Source organism: Balearica regulorum, chromosome 7 (genome assembly GCF_011004875.1).
Source record: "Balearica regulorum gibbericeps isolate bBalReg1 chromosome 7, bBalReg1.pri, whole genome shotgun sequence".
Lineage (NCBI taxonomy): Eukaryota > Metazoa > Chordata > Aves > Gruiformes > Gruidae > Balearica > Balearica regulorum.
Window position 1 is genome coordinate 30044837 of NC_046190.1, and position 18308 is coordinate 30063144.

Below are 18308 nucleotides of genomic sequence, written 5' to 3' on the forward strand. Positions count from 1 at the left end.
ATAGACAATTTCTTCTACATACAGAGAGAGATCCTTCCATTCCTAAAACTGTCGGGACAGATATATTGCTCTCCTGAAACCCCTCCTGCCCCTTTTCTTCCCAAGGAGAAAATTCATCAAAATCAGCCTGGCTCCACAAGCTGTATTAGCTTTGATCAAGGCATATTTTCTGACAGAAAAGAATACTCTGTCAGAGTGTTGCTGTGTTAGGTGTGTATCTGAGTGTGCATAGACTTGTATTAGCTAGGTTTTCAAACTGTAAGGGGATTAAGAGCTCAAACTCATTGAAATTCAGGAGTGAGACATTTTGCTTCCTTGGAGATGCAGGCCCTAGAGATTTAGATCCCCAGGGGAATGCAACCAGGGGAACAGACAGCTATTAACTTTGACAAAAGCTCTCCATCACTTTTTCTAGGAAAATATTCTCCAGAAAAAAAGTGTGGTGTTAGTTCCAGATTGAGGAGGCAGATGAGAGGACATTTAGGTGCTATTTATGTTTCCTTTTGGGCACTATACAGATGCATTTCTGTGATTTTTATCAGTAGTTTAATACTACTTTTGACAGTGGTGGCATGGTTAAATCTGTAACAGGGATTACTTTTATATTTGTCTTCTATATGTGTATCTAGTCCCACTCAGTTTTCAGCTTTGGATCCCCATATCGTGAATTTAAATGCACTAAACATACATTTGTTTTCCTTAGCTGCCTGCTGCAGGTTCCCCTGAGCTTTACAGGCCATTGCTGAAGTCATGCATTGGTTTGACGTGGAGCCTTTGCAAACACTGCTCTACAAGAATAGTCATACGGAGTCACACCAAAGGTCTGATCTTGTAGGAGGTGGTTGGAAAAAGATCAAGATGACAAAGAGCCTTCCCCAGTTTAGCTTTCAAGCTTCTGGCAGGTGGTAATTTAATGCCTTACTGAGCCAGGGTTTGCATCTGTATCATCACATTTGCGAGTCACCGACGAACTTAGTCTTCATTAATATTTCTAATCCGTTTTGGAGCCTTTTTAGGCTTTTGCTCTCTGTACCATTCCTTAGCAAGTTCCACTATGGATGGTGAGTTTTGTTAATATTGTACACAAGAGTTTTACTTCTACCCTTCTGGGAGTCTTACAGTTGATTTGTTCTGCAGGCAGAGTTGTCCTCCCAGCAGCACCATAGGTCCAGGGGAATCTGAAGGTGCAGCAAAGCTCCGTCTGCAGCACGAGAGCATCACAGCACTCCATCTGCAGCAAAGGCTTCTTTCCCACAGCCTCCTTCATCATTTGTTCACCCTGCAGTTTCAGCTACTGGTGAGTAAAGTACACTATAAATATGTGGCAGGATCTAACTGCCAGCTCCCTCTGTAGGAAAAATACAGAGAAACTGCCCAGCCTGTTCCTACCCTATGTGTGTGATGAAAGCTAGCCTGGGAGCATTGCCCACAATTAGCTCTGCACCCTGCAGGCAGGCGCTGGGAAGGGAGACTCTGAAGGGTTTTGTCTAGGGAACACTTATCTCCTCTCTTCCAAAACCCTAGCAAATAATGATAATACATGGATGAATTAGGGAGCCAAAATTAATAGAATCATAGAATCATAGAATGGTTTGGGTTGGAAGGGACCTTAAAGATCATCTAGTTCCAACCCCCTTGCTGCGGGCAGGGACACCCTCCACTAGACCACGTTGCCCAAAGCCTCATCCAACCTGGCCTTGAACACTTCCAGGGATGGGGCATCCACAACTTCTCTGGGAAACCTGTTCCAGTGCCTCACCACTCTTAACAGTAAAGAATTTCTTCCTAACATCTAATCTAAATCGACCCTCCTTCAGCTTAAACCCATTACCCCTTGTTCTGTCACTGCACTCCCTGATAAACAGTCCCTCACCATCTTTCCTGTAGGCCCCCTTCAGATACTGGTAAGCCGCAATTAGATCCCCCCAGAGCCACCTTTTCTCCAGGCTGAACAACCCCAACTCTCTCAGCCTGTCCTCACAGGAGAGGTGCCCCAGCCCTCTGATCAGCTTTGTGGCCCTCCTCTGGACTCGCTCCAACAGCTCCCTGTCTCTCCTGTACTGGGGCCCCCAGAGCTGGACGCAGTACTCCAGGTGGGGTCTCACAAGAGCTGAGTAGAGGGGCAGGATCACCTCCCTTGACCTGCTGGTCTCCACTGTTGCTCAGTCTGAAGCTGCTTCCTGGCTCTGCACTTGCTTTGTCTGTCTCGGGCCTGTTCTCAAGGGAGCAGTGGTTGCTGCCTGCAGCCCAGCCAGATGCTGCGGGACACACAGCATCCCACAGAGTTACATGGCCCCATGCACTTAGCATCGCCAAGAGGCACTGCTGTAGCAGAAATGGCCTCCGGCCATGAGAAGACCCTGAGGGGTTGGCAGCACCATCGGGTCCTCCTGCAGCGAGCTGTGCAGCAGCAGCTCTGCTGGAGACCTGCGTGCAGGCACGGGCTGCCAGGGTGCTGGTGGCTGCACCCATCTCGGCAGCACCCGTGCTGGATGCAGTCAGCACCAGCATCTAGGGGCTCTGCCAGGAAGAAAGTGTAGCTTCAGTCACATTTTAAAGCATTGCAATGCAGAAGTCTTCGATTAATTTCTTAGACATTTCTTTCACGCAGGCTGTTAATTAAAAACCAGAAGACCCCATTAACACATCTATAAGGGCAAGTGCTTTGCCTCAGCTCAAGTTTAAACAGCTAAGCCACTATGTAAACATATCCTTGATTGGAGCCTAAGTATTACCACTGATGAAGTTCCTTTTAAGCAGCCAAAAGCTTTGTCTATGGACAAGTCCCCAGAGTGGCTGTTTTTTTAAACATATAATTTATTGGATGATATACAGTTTAAATCAGTGCAAACACCTTTTATGTGCAGAAAACCAAAACAAGTAAATAAAAAAGCTACTTTTTTAACGTTTTCCATATGTTAGTGGTTTTACACACCTTTTAGTGTGTTGGTTAAAAATTACCTGCTGAATGTAAAAGATGCTTTCAGAAACTGATGCAGTTTAAGAATTAAATGATCGGCCCAGCTCATGAAAAGAACATTTTGACTTCAGCGTTTTTATTATCCAATTGTGTGTATTTTTTCTATCATAAATATGATTGTTTCCTTTAGAACACTAACAATCACGTTTACTGTTTGTTGCTGTTAGATTTTCTTTCTTTGTAGTTTCTCAAGATCAACAAAGCTAAAATAAAGAGAAACCTCTTTTAGCTCTAAAAAATAGAGGATTGCCTTAGAGAATTAAAGACAGAGTTCAGAAAGAAAACAACTTTCCATTTTACCTTCTCTCTCACTTTTGTATTTGGACAGCACAAATACAGTACTAACAGCTGAACCTATGAGAGTTACAGTGATTCCTCCAAATCTTGTCTCAGAAATGAGTCCCACAGCTCCCTGCAAAGTAATTGGTCTAATTAGGTGGTAGGAAGGAGCTTCTTTAAATTCTTCAGAAATTAAGACGTGTCATCCGCTTAACATCTTAGCATCTGTTACTGCCTCTTGCACATTTCTCCACTACATCAGCCTGAAGGATACTTTCCTGGACCTTTCAAAAGCAAAAAAAGAAATAAAAATAAACCACCAAAAAACTCAAGCCTTTGAAACAGAAGAAATTGGCCGTTTCCTCAGTGGGATGAAGCATGTAAGGCATTTCACCCTCTCCTTATTTCTCAGTTTGGTGCACGTTTGCCTGGGTGAGTACAATAATCACTTTGTTAAGTAAAAATATAGCAGTATACAAGCATAACCTTAAATCCTGTAGTAATCCTTACTGATGTGCTAATGTTGTTCTGAAATATTTTCCTTGGCAACTGATCCCTGTGCAAATGTTACCCTCGGTGTTTTTATATTTGGAGTTTTGTTTCAAATGGGCTATTTTGAATCTCTAACAGTCAGTCGGTAGAATGACAACTAATTTGTTGTTTCTTGTTTTTTTTTAACTTTGTTTGCTGTTGTCTGGCAGCAAGTAAGTAACTATTTAATTATGGCTAATTGCTCATGCAGTAGGCATAATTTTAAGACAGTATATGCTTAGAATACTGGGTAAGGTACCGAGGCACTGGGAAAGTTTAAGACTTGCATGTGTAGAGTAGGAGAGAGGTGTGCAGTCATTGCAAGCTGAAAAGATTAATTTTGCAATGAAGCTGTCTGGAACTGATGGAGATTTTTTTTAGAGAGATCCTGCTACTTGATTTGTTTCTGTTGGAATTTTTTTTTCCTATATACTTTCTGTCTCTATTTGCTGCTGCGTGAATGCTGGCACAGTGGCATGTAGAAGTAATTTTATTGAAAATATCTGTACAGATATAGTTCTCAAAGTCTATTGCAGCAACTGGGTATGTTACACACCTGTAGTATTCCCAAAACAACTCATGTTTGCTGAGAGTCAGGTAACAAAGCCAAATAACTGCCACCTACAAAATGCTTTTCTTTGGCTTTTTTTTTTTTGTTTTAATTACAGTTCAGGCAAATTATGCCCCCTATTTCTTTGATAACGGAGCCAGAAGCACAAACGGGAACATGGCACTTCTCAGCCTTTCAGAGGACACACCTGTTGGTCAGTATTAAAATTATTATGTTTAAATTGTGAAACTGGAGCTGCTTGCTCTTTTGTTCAGCAACATGTGTTTTGTTTTAGGTTGTTGTTGTTGTTGTTGTATACCCTGGTCTTACTTTTTTTTTCTCTCAAGCTTTTAATTGGCCTCAATGTAAAATGACATGTTTGAATTGTAGCTTTAATTCAAAACATGAATTTTAGCTCCCCTTTTCTCGGTCCACCAGTCTATTCACAGCATCACAGCGCAGACCTTTGGGGTCAGAAATAAATTCATGGTGGTGAGGGACTTCTTACAATTTCTGTAAACGCTTATGAGAAGAAAGCCTAATTGCTAGTAATTAGCCTTGGTAAAAGCAAGCTGTACATTGAAAAGTAATAGAGGCATGATTTTCTTTAAACAGTTATCACATTTTTCATGTTTGGTGGAAAATGTTTCTACCTGGAGTGAAAATTACTTTGTCTAAACAACTGATGTTTTTTAAAAAGGTCTAGTTTTGTTTTATTGAAAATTCAAAAATTGATCTGTTTTTCAGCTTTCAGCATTTTGAGGCAGTCTGTCTATGCTTCTTTTAACTATAGTTGCATTAAGAAAAATTAAATAAGAACAAAAAGGTGATTTATAATCAGTATTTTCCAGAGGGGAAGAATAATTTCCTAACATTTAAAAACTATGTAAAATACGTTATAGCGATGAACACCAGCTTTTCTTCAAACACTGCACTGAAGTTTTGTTTAGGACTTGCTCCTGTTTGTAGCTTTTTCAGGCTAAATCAGAAAAGTATTTAACTGTTGCAAATTGAGTACCAGAGCACCCACTTATTAGCTGCCTCGTGCATAGAGGAGGGAAATGGCTGGGCTGTGTGGAGGGATGCCCCCAAACCCCTTCCCAGGGCTTAGGCAGCTGAGGGAGGCAAGGGTGAGGGAAGGATCCAGCGGGCACAGCCTCCTCTGCAAAACTGATGCTACTACCTTTGCCTTCCTAAACATGAGCAGGGTCACTCACTGCTTTGGGAAGCAGCTACCTGAGTCTGCTCAAAGTCTCCGTTTCTGGCCCAACAGTGTTAATGCCAGCCAAGATCCACACTGGGCATGCTAGGAGAGGGGTGATTGAGAAGCAGTGGCTTCTCCTTTGCCTGCTCAACCAGAGGAGAGGAAGGGGAGAAGGCATAGAAGTGACGCATCTAGCCGATGAACTTAAAAAGAGCTTGCTTATGATGCAGCAGGGATTTGCTATAAGCTTGGTCGAGCTTAAGTGGAAACCTCAGCTGAAGGCCAACAGTAATGTAGTGGCACTTGCAAAAGCCAGAGACAGACCAAGGAGCTGCAATTTTTGCTGTACTTCCGCCCAGATTCACATGGAAACCCCACTTGCTCAGCCTTGGTGATCCGGACAGCTCTGCTGGTTGCTGGAGCAAGATTAGCCCGTGGAATCACTTGTCCAATAGTGTAGATAAGGCTTGTAATGCCAGATAGCCACAAGATGGGACCCTGACCCAGTTTGTTTGGGGCGGTGTCTGCCAACCCCAGCACTCAAACCGCAGGCAGCACAGCTCGCTTGCCATCAAACTTCCATCCCCTGGTATGGTGTCAGCTCGCAGATGTTTACAGAGCATCAGCCTCTCCCTGCCACGCTGGGAGCCACCTGCCTGGGGATGGGGAGCTAAAGATGGCATAGTGCCGCAACACAATCACAAATGTCCTTCCTATCAGGACTGCAGTGCCACACGGTCTCTCAGATGACAGCGCTCCCTGCACCAGCAAAGTACAGCAATCATTTTCCAGCACTGGGACCCAGTGCATCTGATCTGGGGCTCCAGGCAAAAAGGGAGAATGTGCATGCCTCGACAGCAAAACAGCAGTGGGAGGGATCAGAGCTTGTGTTAGTGTTTTTGTGCGTAGAGGTCCCTGGAGAGTTTATGCGTTGGTTGCAGCAGTGATAAAGCTCAAGCTGCTCCATCTTCAGTGCTGCTGTGCCTCATGTGTGTTGGCTTCATCCAGAATGTGTTTACGTGTGTTTACATTGACTGGCTTGTACCTCTAATGTGCTGTATGAATGTGCTTTAAAAGGCAAGAGAGAAACAACTTCTGGCTTAAAGCTCCAAAGGTGCCACCAAAAGCATTTCTCTGAGGTGAAAGGTTAGGAAGTGTTGAGTTTAGGCTTTTGCAAAGGGCCTAGAGAAACCTTTGCAAAAGGGAGATAAGACCTTACTTTTGAGAAGTCCAAATGTTGTAGCTTTGCCACACAGCTGCCAGTGCTTCCTTGGGTCAATTCCCAGAACACCTTGATGGAAAGCTGTGACTACTGCAGGGTCCTCTCTTCTGAAAGCACTTTGAGACGTTTCCTTGGGACGTGGCTGCTTGGGGTTTGCTTAATGCAGACTGCTGCTGCTACCCGCTGCCCACGTCAGCACAGCCGCTCCTCAGGGATGCTTTGGCAGGGAGGCTCCCAGAGGAGCGCATGAATGGCGCCAGCACTTCAGTGCTGTGGTGCTGGGTGCACGTTCAGCTTTGCACAGGGCGAGAGGACCAGTGTTTGCATCAGACCCCAGTCAGAGCTTCATGCCAGAGCTCAGTGAGGGCTCACATACTGCCCATGCTAAATGGCTGCCAGGGTGGCCCTTTTCAGTGGCCCCAGTGTCGGGTCTTGCACCGCAGAGGAGGCTATTACTCTTCATCCCTCTGTTCTGATCTCCAGAAGGAATCTGGTCTCCTGTGTCAGAGTGCAGTCCCGAGCATCCACAGTCCAGCAGTCATCTTTCAGTTTGAACAGAATGATCAGTGACAAAACAGGGGAATTAAAACTTCCATATGTTTGATTCTGGATGGCTTCGCTCAGGCTTAGGTGCTCAAAAATGGGCAGGTTGCCATTGGGTCTTCCAAGTGCTTACATAAAATTTGGAGTCATAGGCAGGATGCTTTTCTTGGCAGCAGCCAGTGTCTGATCTGAGCAATGCCATGGACAGCAGCTTTAATAAACCTCCAGGAATTTTACAGTCTTTGGCCCCACTGAGATTACAAGCAATTGGCAAAGTAGTGTGTGTTAGTTATATTCCAGCGTCTGTAGGCAAGGGACAGGAAACATTTTGGAGCACCAAAAGGAGATGATGGATTCTCTATGTGACTGTAGAAAGAGAAATTGCAGTGCTGCAGCTGCATGAATGCATCCAATTCAAGAAAATCACGTTATCGTGCTCAAACCATCCTTAACTTGACCTTCTTTTCCCTTGTGCAATTTTGCTTACTTACAGATAGTTGTGATCTACTAAGTTACATACATTGTGACATAAATTATCATCAAACCAGCAAATACTATTTGTATGTGAAAGCTTGAAAGTGTCTGCAGATTCCATTTATTGCTGCAGAGCATGAAACCCCTCGAGGTAAGAAAGGCCAAAACAGGCAGCCCCTTCCAGTGCTGGATTTAAGAAGAATGGGAAAAGTTATGAACTGAAATAGCAGTTGCAGTTTGTGTGGCTATTTGGCAGGGAAGGGTGATTAGATCTTTGCAAAGAGTTGCCTGTGTACATACAAAATGTATGTGTGCTCCTAAACAACATCTTAAGGCATGTGTGGGATGCTATTTCAGGTTGGTTGTTTCATCTTACCTCATTAATCCCTCTAAGCCCTCATAGTGGGGACAGAAGGGGACTGAGAACAGCTGCAGAGCAAGGGATTTGAAGCATACTCAGAAGGCCTAAGTTCATTACTCTCTCAAAGCCCAAGCATCATCGGTGCTCTGGAGATCTTCATGTGCCTCTCATACTTATGTTTTTCCTTTCTGTTTTTCCCCAAGTATGCACGCACACGCGCACACCCCCCCGTTAAAAGCCAGTTCGCAGTGGCAGTTCTTTGATCAAAGTGACAGCTGCCAGCAGTGCTACCTACCACTGGCTGACTGTCCACTTCGGGTCCCTCCGTCCTTCAAGCTTCTCCTGTTGTTCCCACGCACTCCTGGCCTCATTTCTTCCCATCATTCACAGCTGGCTGTGGGGAGCCCTCTGGTACCCACTGTTCCTTCCCTCTTTCTATCACCCTGATCCAACTAATGCTCCCCAAACTGCTGCAAGTTCCTGCTAATGTCTTTCCTGGTCCTTCCCTCAGTGCTCAGCGACCCCACCCTGCCACTCTGCCATTTCTCTGTATGTGTTTCTCTATTTCACCTGCCATAGACATAGTAGCTGAACCCGCAAGGAATTTTTTCTGCCACACTGTATTTCCAGCCCTCCTTATCACAAAAAAATATCTGAGTGAAAGAATTAACATGCTTCTTTTTTAAATGATAATTCCTTTCTGACCAGAAAGGACAGACATGAACAATTTAGCCCCAGCTGTGTCTTGAAATCTGGAGACCGACCAAGACCTCGTATTCAGATGACTCCAGAAAGGCTAGATTTTTTGAATGTGAAAAAATATTCAACTTTTTGCAGAAATTAAAATCTCCCAGCTAGAAAAGCCAGGAGCTGCCAGAGCAAAACTGTTAAACACAGCCTGCCTTCTGCATCACTGCAGCAGAGCTAACGCTGCACAAAATGGAGCGCCCCTGCAAAGCAGAGCACTGCACAGAGATGCACTGAGGACTTGCAGGTGTTACAGCCTTCATTTTTGGTTTTATTCTTCTAGCAGAAACTGCAGATAAATCAGAAAATTGCCCTCAGGTGGCTTCTCCTTGGAGTTGGTTGCTGTGAGTGCCGGGGGGACAAATTGCTGCTGTCCATGGGGTGGTGTTTTGGGCCCCATGCTGAGCGCTTGCCGCCGTACCCCCCTCTCCCTGCCACAGGTGCTTGCAGCCGTGGGGCCTGTTTCGGCTGCTGTGCTGCCGACCCTGACTGTGTCTCTGCTTTGCCAGCCAGCACAGTGTGCCAGGGGTGCAGGGAGGGAGCAGGAGTCTCCTGGCTGTGCTCAGGAAGGAGTGGTAGCTGGTAGTGAATGGGAAAGGAGCCATGTTTGCGGTAATCTTGGTGTGTGGTCCATGCCCTCCGGGAGCCTGAACTCCCCTTTGCTTGAGGTGAGCTTGGAGTATAAACCAGCCATCTGTAGGCTTTTTGTGTTAACTGTCCATCACCTTTTCTGGTGGGGAAATGGGCCTTTGGCTGAGACAGGTGGAAAGCAGTCGCATAACCCCATGCGAGATGGTATTTGCTCTGACATTGGGAATAGAGGTGTCCTGTCCTGGCAGCATGGCTATGGATGTCCCCCTCAGCATCTTGTTAACAGATGTCAGCTGTGGTGGCAAAGGACAAGAGGAGAACTGAGCACAAGTTCCAAATGTGTCTGGCTTGTTTAACTTGGCAGGGAGGGGATTTGATTGCTGAGTGACACACAGCAGAGAGGGAGAGCGTGTCTTCAGTGAGAGGGCAAAACCAGCCCCAAACCACATGAACAGAGGCTGGGCATGAATAAATTTGTCAGAAATGAAGTAAAATGGAGCAGTGGCATCATGGGACAGCTATTCAGCCTGAGTGGCGGGAGCAAAGAGCAAATGACTTTTAAGATGGAATAGGAAAATGGGGTGAAAGCCTGGAGTGGCTCCTGGAAGCAACTGTAGCAGAGAGCAGTGTGCAGCTCCCCAGGAGTTCCCCGTTCCAGCTTGCTGCACCATCCCCTAAGTACTCGGAGCATCCAGCTCTCCCAACCAAGGCCCTTACATAGCGTTTGTAGTATCCCTGGGCAAAGGCTCTTCTTTTACTTTATCTTCCTGACATGGAGAGGCTGTTTACCTGGTACTCACTGATAAGATTTTAGCTGATTCTGTCATTTATTTCCTTTTCAGCAAGTGGAGGCAGCACACTGAGAGGAGATTTTTAATTGGCATTAGCACTGTGCTGAGAAGTGTTCCCAGGGTGTTAATGATACGGAGAGTATTGTGCAATGAAATTACAATTCAGACAAAATTAGGAATTATAATGAGCTAGAAAAGAAATTTTGATCCACAATCCAATTCAAAAGGCACACAAGCATCCTGTATTATGAAAAATGAAGAAGTATCAGCTTTATCTAGGAAGCAAACAGTCCAGCGTAAAGATCAATGATGTCCTTCATTACTTGCTCAGAAACCTCAGTAATGTGTACCAATATCAATGTTTCTTCTCACATTTAGCATCAAGAAAATTTCTGTTTTCCTTATAAGAAAATTCCTAGAAAACGTAGGGGAGAAAATTGGAAAGACTGGAAGAACAAGCCCAGGTTCAAATGAATCCACTTTCACAGTCTATTCTTCTCCAGCACATGCCCTGTGATCCCCAAGGAGTGGTTTGCAGTTCATGTACTACCCCTGTTGGTAGTTCGGGGCAGCCCCAGTCACAGCACTAGACCATGTGCCTGGTGGTCGCCTGCATGCTCCAAGAGACCCCAGATGCAGGCTGTGATGTCCATCCTGTTTCTCCACTGCGCAGGCAGCACTGCTCAGCAGCTGCTGCAGACATCTACATGAGCTAGAAACAGGCAGGACAGCCAGCGGTATATAAAGTGGAAGGGACACAAAAAGTGAAGAAGGGGGGGGGGGGCAGAACAGCACCTGAGTAGTAAAAACTTCTAATGACTGAAAAAGGCTGAAGAAAAGCACTGCGTTGATAATGGTGTCAGTGAAGTGCTGACAACTGACACCTTAATACTCCATTTGGCCCCAGATGTGATATTAAGACAAAGCTTTTGAAAAACAAGAATAAATGCAGTCAGTGCTAGCACTGGAGAACCTTCAACAGTCTTGAAATCTCTGTCTCTTGCTAAACAGCTATATCAAGAGGCAGGTGTCCTTTTGGGACGCTATTTTATATCAACCCCAGTTTATTCCTCTCCTTGCACTTCTTTGTACTTACACAGTTCAAAATCATCATATCGCTCATTGACTTTCCCTAATAATTTTTGGGGATCTCAGTTAGAGATGTGTTGTTATTTTCTACTCTGTTTTGTGGTAAAAGTCCAAGAAAAATGTGGAAATTGTTGTGTAGTTTTATGAACCAGTTTTGCAAATCTTCACTACTTGTTGGCTGGCTGAGCCAGCTTGTAACAGGATCTGTTGCTTGTGCCTCTGTGGGCCCATTGGGTTTTGCAGTGTGAACATTTTTCTGGACGAAGTTGCCCAAATACTGCCTTGGTAGTTATGATAAGAGAGTTTACTCATAAGTGAGCACAGATCCCACTTGGTGTGGCATAATCTCTTGCTATGCAAAGACAACAGCCATGTTTTCTAAGTATCACCACCGAGGCCTGGATGTTGCATGTCCATTAAGTGCACTCATCTGTTTGCTTCACATTTTGCATGCCAAGGAATAAGCAAATGACAAACGAGAGGTTGTATTGCAAAACTGAGCTTCCAGAAGCTGACCTTTCAGTGCTGTGGGCAGGACATCAACCAAAGCTCTAGAGTTAAACAGAAGCTAGTCAGTGGAAAACTCCACTGCCACTGCAGAGAGGGTGTGAGAAAAAGATTCCAACTTTTGAGTACAGAATTAAAAATCTCTCAAACTCAGGGTCAAAGTAGTTTAAAACTGCAGTCTTCTGGGTTCCCTTTAACAGTTTTCTTCCTTAACTTTATGCTAACTTTCTTAGCAGGGACCCTTCCATCATCTCTTTGTGTCCCATGCACAAGCAAAACTCACTACTAACCAGTGAGTCACCTGGCTACAGTATTTCCAGTGCAGAGGACTTTGTAAGATGTAAAGTAGTTTCTGTTCTGAACCTCTGCAACTTGAGTATTTTAGGCACAGCGGATTGGAAGGAAACAGCAATGGTGTTTTATATTTCAAGCTCAGTTAACTGCTATTTGTAAAGTGCTTGAAGTTACTTGGATGAAGATATTAATGCACAGTAGAATGACAACATGTAAGTTTAAAAAAATAATACTAATAAACCCTCACTATGTTTTGAAAACGTGGGTGTTATAACTCCCCCAGGAAGTATCACTTCTGATAAACAAAGTCAGTTTACTGGAAAAACTGACACCAACTTCTCAAATGTTTAAAAATAGAAATAACAATCTCTCTTTCCCAGCTTGTGAAAGAAATACATTGATGAGTTTAGAGAATTTATTCATTGGTATGAGTGTGAGTGGGTGTGTTAAGCAGAGAATTTAATGAGAGGGAGCTAATGAGGGGGAGCGGTAGGAAAGACGACTTGCATCTATTAGTACTGTAAGTGGAAAAGTCTGCAAATGTCCTTGCATCTCCTGAGCTTCAGAGCCTGGGTCCAGTCCTGTGGGAGTGCTGCCTTCAGCTGCCGGATCCTCTGCCTGCTAGTCTGTAGTTTTGTTGTTCCCCTAGAGGGAACACAGGTGTGTGAGGGCCTTTTGGTACTGCTGAGATTGTTGCCCAGTCGTATGACAGCATTGCTTCTGAGTCACCTGGGCTGAGACTTAGTCAAGAGCTTGTCATCTGTGTAAACACTGATGTGAACAGTATTGATCCAGGTGCAGTTCCGCAGGAAAGGACCTGCCGTGAGAGAAACCAGCCTGATAAAACTCAATTTAACCAGTAGACTAAAAAGTGGCAATTAGGACTATTGAGCTGTCTACTTATCCGTATTTCCCAGTAACTGGGTTTGATTCACAAAAGCTTTGCCTGCCGCAGGGGAGCTAAGTTCCAAAGGAACAGATCAGTGAAATATTCATTGATTGAAGTAACCACAGGGAGATGCTGTTGAATGCCAATTTTTCAGGTACCCATGTGTACACTCTGAATGGAACTGATCCAGAAGGAGATCCCGTGACATATGGCCTGGCCTACGAAGCTGGATCAAGACGCTACTTTTCTGTTGACAAGAACCTTGGAAATGTTACGCTGATCGAGGAGCTTGACAGAGAGGTACAGTGAAATAGCACCACTCTGTTTTCATGGAATTTCCTTCAGTTTAGTTTGATCTGTGGCTTTGAGGGCCAATGCCAACTTATTTGCCCTTGAAACATCTAATACACTTTGCAATTCTGAGACATTGTACTTCACCCATCATGTTGTTTTCCAGTTGACTTGAGCCACTGACACTGCTATCAAATTTTCCAGCAGCTGTCTCTCCAGCTTTTGCCAAAAGAGAAATTTACTCTTTATTCCTATCTTCCCACACCCCATCAAAAGCTTAGGGGCAGTTACAGTCCTCTAATCCTCAGACAGGGGACTCTCCTGTCATTAGGAGGAAGTAGAGATTTGTATAAGCAGTGTTCCAGGACACTTCTCTAGTAAGCCCACATGTAACCAGCAATAGTGGCCTAAAGGCAGCCTTATTCTGGGAACACAGGCACTGAACCCTTCATGTCTCCTTTGCAGGGAAGGGTACGCAGTACTTAGTAAACCCTTCAAAATACCGTACACTGAGACAGAAGAATTTTGAATTAGTAGTGCCTTTTTAGGGAGCGTTTCTTGAAAAAGACGACTGATTTTCACTAGCACTTTGTGGACAACAGGGATTCCTAGACCAACTGTCTCTGGAGAGTAGCCACAGAAAGTCCAAGGAGCTCCACAGCTGGAGCCTCTGAGGGGTCTTGCTAGCCTCTGCTGTGATTGCTTTGTGGTATTAGTTGTTACTTTCATCTACCTGCTGAGAGACATTTAAATTTGCAGTCCCTTTTCCAGTCAGGGCAAACATCATCACTCTAACAAAGGAATTTTCTTGGCTTTCAGAAGGAAGATGAGATTGAAGTTATTGTTAGTATTTCGGATGGCCTGAGTACAGTGAGTATTTAATTATGCTGCAGCTTGTCAAAATGTCTGTCCCCACATACCTCCTCTTATTAAATTACCTTACAGGGACTATCTCATTTTACCAGAAAACATAATCTCATTAGAGTCTTACCTCCTGTTTCAAGAGCCACTGAACTCCCAGTAACTCAGGTCTCACTCCAGCTCCTTGCTCAGCTATTTGAGGATAATTACAATGTAGTGTGAGCTGAAAGACTGACTCAGTGGCCTGCAGAATTACAGCAGCTTCCTATGAAGTGTCACTGTCAGCTCAGTAGGATTCATAGCTAAGAAAAATCTAGAGGCTTTTTGGAGAAATGCATGACTTTATAGGAACTAGTGTTGGACACCCAAGGGCTGACTGTCCCTCCACCCCCGCAGTGTTTCTCTGGCGTGACATTAAGAAGATTTGCTTAGGCTAAGGTGGTGGGGGTTTTCTTGTCTGCTGTTGAATAAAGCTTTGATCACGTCTAATCATTAAGGACTTATCTGAGTCATTGCACAAGCATCTAATCCTAGTTCTACAAATTTCCTTGGCATTTTTAGTTTACGGACAGATGCTGTCACAGCCAGGATATTAGTCTGCCAATAAGATGACCTGGGCTTCATTCATCACTAGAGGTGTCACAAAAGTGGGACCCTCTTACTATTCACAAGACAGAATGACTCTAGAACTCTTCCTCATCTCAAGCAAATTAATTGCGATTACTGCAACATATGTTTGGGAGGTGCCAGCATCCTACAGGCACAACTGCCCTGACAACCTCTGTAAATAGGAAATAATGGGATCATGTTCACATGTCCACTTGCAAACAACTGGAAAGTTTTGCTGGTCAAATATGTTTGCTATCTTTTTAGAAAGAGAACACGTATTTTGTTCAAGATGGATTATTACGTACTAGTAGCGTGCATTTGTACATCCAAATTATGCATGCTATTAACCTAGTGTCATGATATCAAATGAGACATTAATGAATGCTCTTGGCTGTCAGGAACCAACTTTTACAGTCTTTTATGTATTCTCATACAATACGTGACAGTATTTTGAATGCCATAAAGAAGAAGAAAGACTTTTGAAAATTAGCCCCAATCTGTACTCTGAGACTCCTTATTTAGTTTGGAGATATCTGGATCTTCTCCACAAAGCAAATTCTTCTGGATTGTGAGATTTTTTTGTATTTTCTTTTATGTGCTCAGTTTTGGTAGTGCAGAGATATTCTATTACAACATAATTTTGCATTGCCTTTGAATACACCTTAGTAGGCAAATGAACAGGCTGAAACCAGGACAATGTTGAAAATCAGTTTGAGTCATAATATATTTTTCATGTTCTACTCCAGGTTTCTGAAAAAGTCAGGATCCTCGTAATGGATGCTAACGATGAGAGCCCTGAGTTCATCAATACACCTTACATAGTCCAAGTCCCAGAGGTTGGTGAAGTTCCTTTGCATACTGGAAGTATATTCCAATAGGATGTAAAGAAGAGCTAGTATGTAAAATAGTAAAATAAGATGTTCAGGACTAACTTGCATTCTTTTGTTTTAGGGTTTGGGTAGATATTTAATATTCACTGCAAACTTAGGGAATAAGTCTGCAGGTACTGAAGGTGTGCTATTTTGTGGGTAAACTCCAAGATGTGAGTTATCGGGAGTTTTTAGAATTTACTTCAGTGGGAATAGGATGCACTCTTGTCTTAGCTGAGATTTCCTGTCATTTTTATTCCAAAAAGGTTTTTTTTTTTGTTCTTGTTCTTCTCCAGTTTGCTCCGCTTTTAATCTCTTTCCTCTTTTCTTTCTGCTCTTTGATTCCTTCAATGCATTTATATTCTTTCTACCATCGCTCTCTCTTTCTGTCTCCTTGCATGCTCATTTTTCATTTCTTTTAACACATCCGGTTTTCCACTTCTGTGTGACTGGTAACTCTTCCTGGTCACAGAACTCTCCCTCTGGCAGCAGTATCTTTAAAATTGAGGCAGTGGACAAAGACACGGGTTCTGGAGGAAGTATCACCTACTTCTTGCAGGTAAGGTATTTCCTGTACCTTCAAAAATCATCTCTTATTTACTGAGATCTCAGAAATCAGGCTAAAAAAAGATTTTGAGGGTTGTGCCTGCTGCTGGTGTCTACAGGACCAGTTTTGTTCCGTGCACAAGAAAACAGGTATTGTCTGACTGCGAGCAGCCAAGGGCAGTCCAGCAGGCAAGAGGAGGAGCTGGAGTTGCCACTGTCACTACTATGCTTACCAGCAGGACTCCTCGTGGCAGGGCTCTTATTGACTCTTCATTTGGAGTGACGGAGAGAGCAAGCCTAACCTGTCATCTTGCATGCATATAGGATTTCTAAAGCATGAAATAGCTTTCTTTAGAAAGCCAAATGCACTGGAAACCAAAATGTGCACATTGGTGTAGCAGGCTGGTGCATAGCTGAGACCTGGATCACAGTGTGAAATATGAGGTACTAAGTCTTTTCACTGACAAAGCTGTGCCCACTTGAAACCAGCCTTTTGCATATTGCCCACTGGTCAAGAACAGAAAGGGTTCTGTATTTAAAGCTGAACTTCTCTATTACAGACCTCCTGCATGCCAAAAGGGCAATTTTTTGCATTATGTCCTTAAAATTCCTTCTTCCTACAAGCAGCTTTGTCCAGATTACCTGTAGTTCCTCTGATTCTAAAGGCAACAGAAAAAAAACAAAACCAGTTTGTTGCAATATTTACTTTGGATACAAATATGGAAACAAGTTGGAAGATATTTACATAGCACTAAAGCTAATCTTGTTAAGAGCTGGGGTGTACTGTGAAATACCACCTTGAGTGCCTTGTTGAAATTTAGTTTTGATTTCACCAATTATGATCCATTTAAAATACATCATATGCAGGATTCAATTTTGCACAGGGCTTTTTCCAGTAAGCTGATAGACTAGGAAGCCAAGGAACAGCAATTTCAAACTTCTGTTTCTAGTTGATACATTTGTGTGGCAAAAAGGTTACTAAATACATGTTTTTGTTGTAAAAATGTTGCCATGTCTTTTGGCACAATCTCTGGGAATTCTCAAGTTGCACAGAGAAGAAAAACTCTCTGAAAGTCTGATGTGGGTGGGTGGTGAAGTCTACTGAAAAGGCCAAGATTATCTGACAGTGACCATTGTGTATGGATACCCAAATGGGAGTGTGTTCATAGATATCTCCAGTCCAGAAGAATGGAGGGAGATGGTTTTTAGGCCTTTTTGGAAATCAGATATCTTTTAGGTTTTATTTGTATATCACGAAAATCACCAAAACACAACTCTATTGACAATACTCTATGTATGCAAGCTTCCTGCTTTTTTTAAGCCAGAACTTTGAAATGCTAAGGGGTAACACCTTTTTTTCTTCTTTCTTTTTCCCCACATCTTTTTTTTTTTCTGTTAAACCTCACTACGTCTTGCCATGCAATGAACTGTGTTATCCAAAGTTTAAGATTTCACAATGAAATACTAAAAGATTAAAAAAATCTACCTTGAAGGTAACTGATTTATTCTGAATAATGAGAGACTTGTGGTTGGTTCATGAATTGTTCATAAACACACAGAGGTGAAATTCATCAAATGCATTATTCACCCAAACCATATCATTATTCTAGTCTTTTCCCTTAGCAGATGAAAAAAAAGATGAATCCCTATGGCAATCTTATTTCCATACCTGTAATCTCTCGCTGTTTCTTTTCTTTTCTTCTAGAACATCCATGCTAATAAGTTTACAATAGACCGTCACAGTGGTGTCCTGCGCATCAAAACAGGGGTCACCCTGGACTATGAGAAATCAAGAACACATTTTGTCATTGTTGTGGCCAAGGTATAAAGCTTTTATCTGAAACTAGAGGAGGCAGGGGGTTGTATTTGAGTAGGAGTGAATAGTTTGAATACAAGTGTGACTTAAAGGGTTGCTGAAACATGAGGCATAACATTGAGGCAGCAGAGTCGGTCCCTCTGTAACATCTGGAGGTGTGTGGCGTAACATGGAAAAGTGAGGCAGGAACAGTGACCGTGTCTGCTGCTGAACATCTGGAGGCATTTAGGAGTGGGTTTTCTGCATTTTACTCAGGCCCCAGTG

General features: G+C 43.4%; 1 protein-coding gene across 1 annotated transcript in view; it reads left to right on the top strand.

Annotated features, from left to right (window-relative positions):
* The window catches only part of CDHR1 (cadherin related family member 1), a 74397-nt gene that overhangs the window by 23075 nt on the left and 33014 nt on the right, over positions 1-18308 (top strand). Inside the window, 8 exon segments of the mRNA XM_075758696.1 lie at positions 1138-1297; positions 3309-3691; positions 4459-4554; positions 13207-13352; positions 14163-14213; positions 15560-15649; positions 16155-16241; positions 17934-18050. Coding sequence (XP_075614811.1) covers positions 3631-3691; positions 4459-4554; positions 13207-13352; positions 14163-14213; positions 15560-15649; positions 16155-16241; positions 17934-18050 — 648 coding nt within the window. The 5' untranslated portion in view covers positions 1138-1297; positions 3309-3630.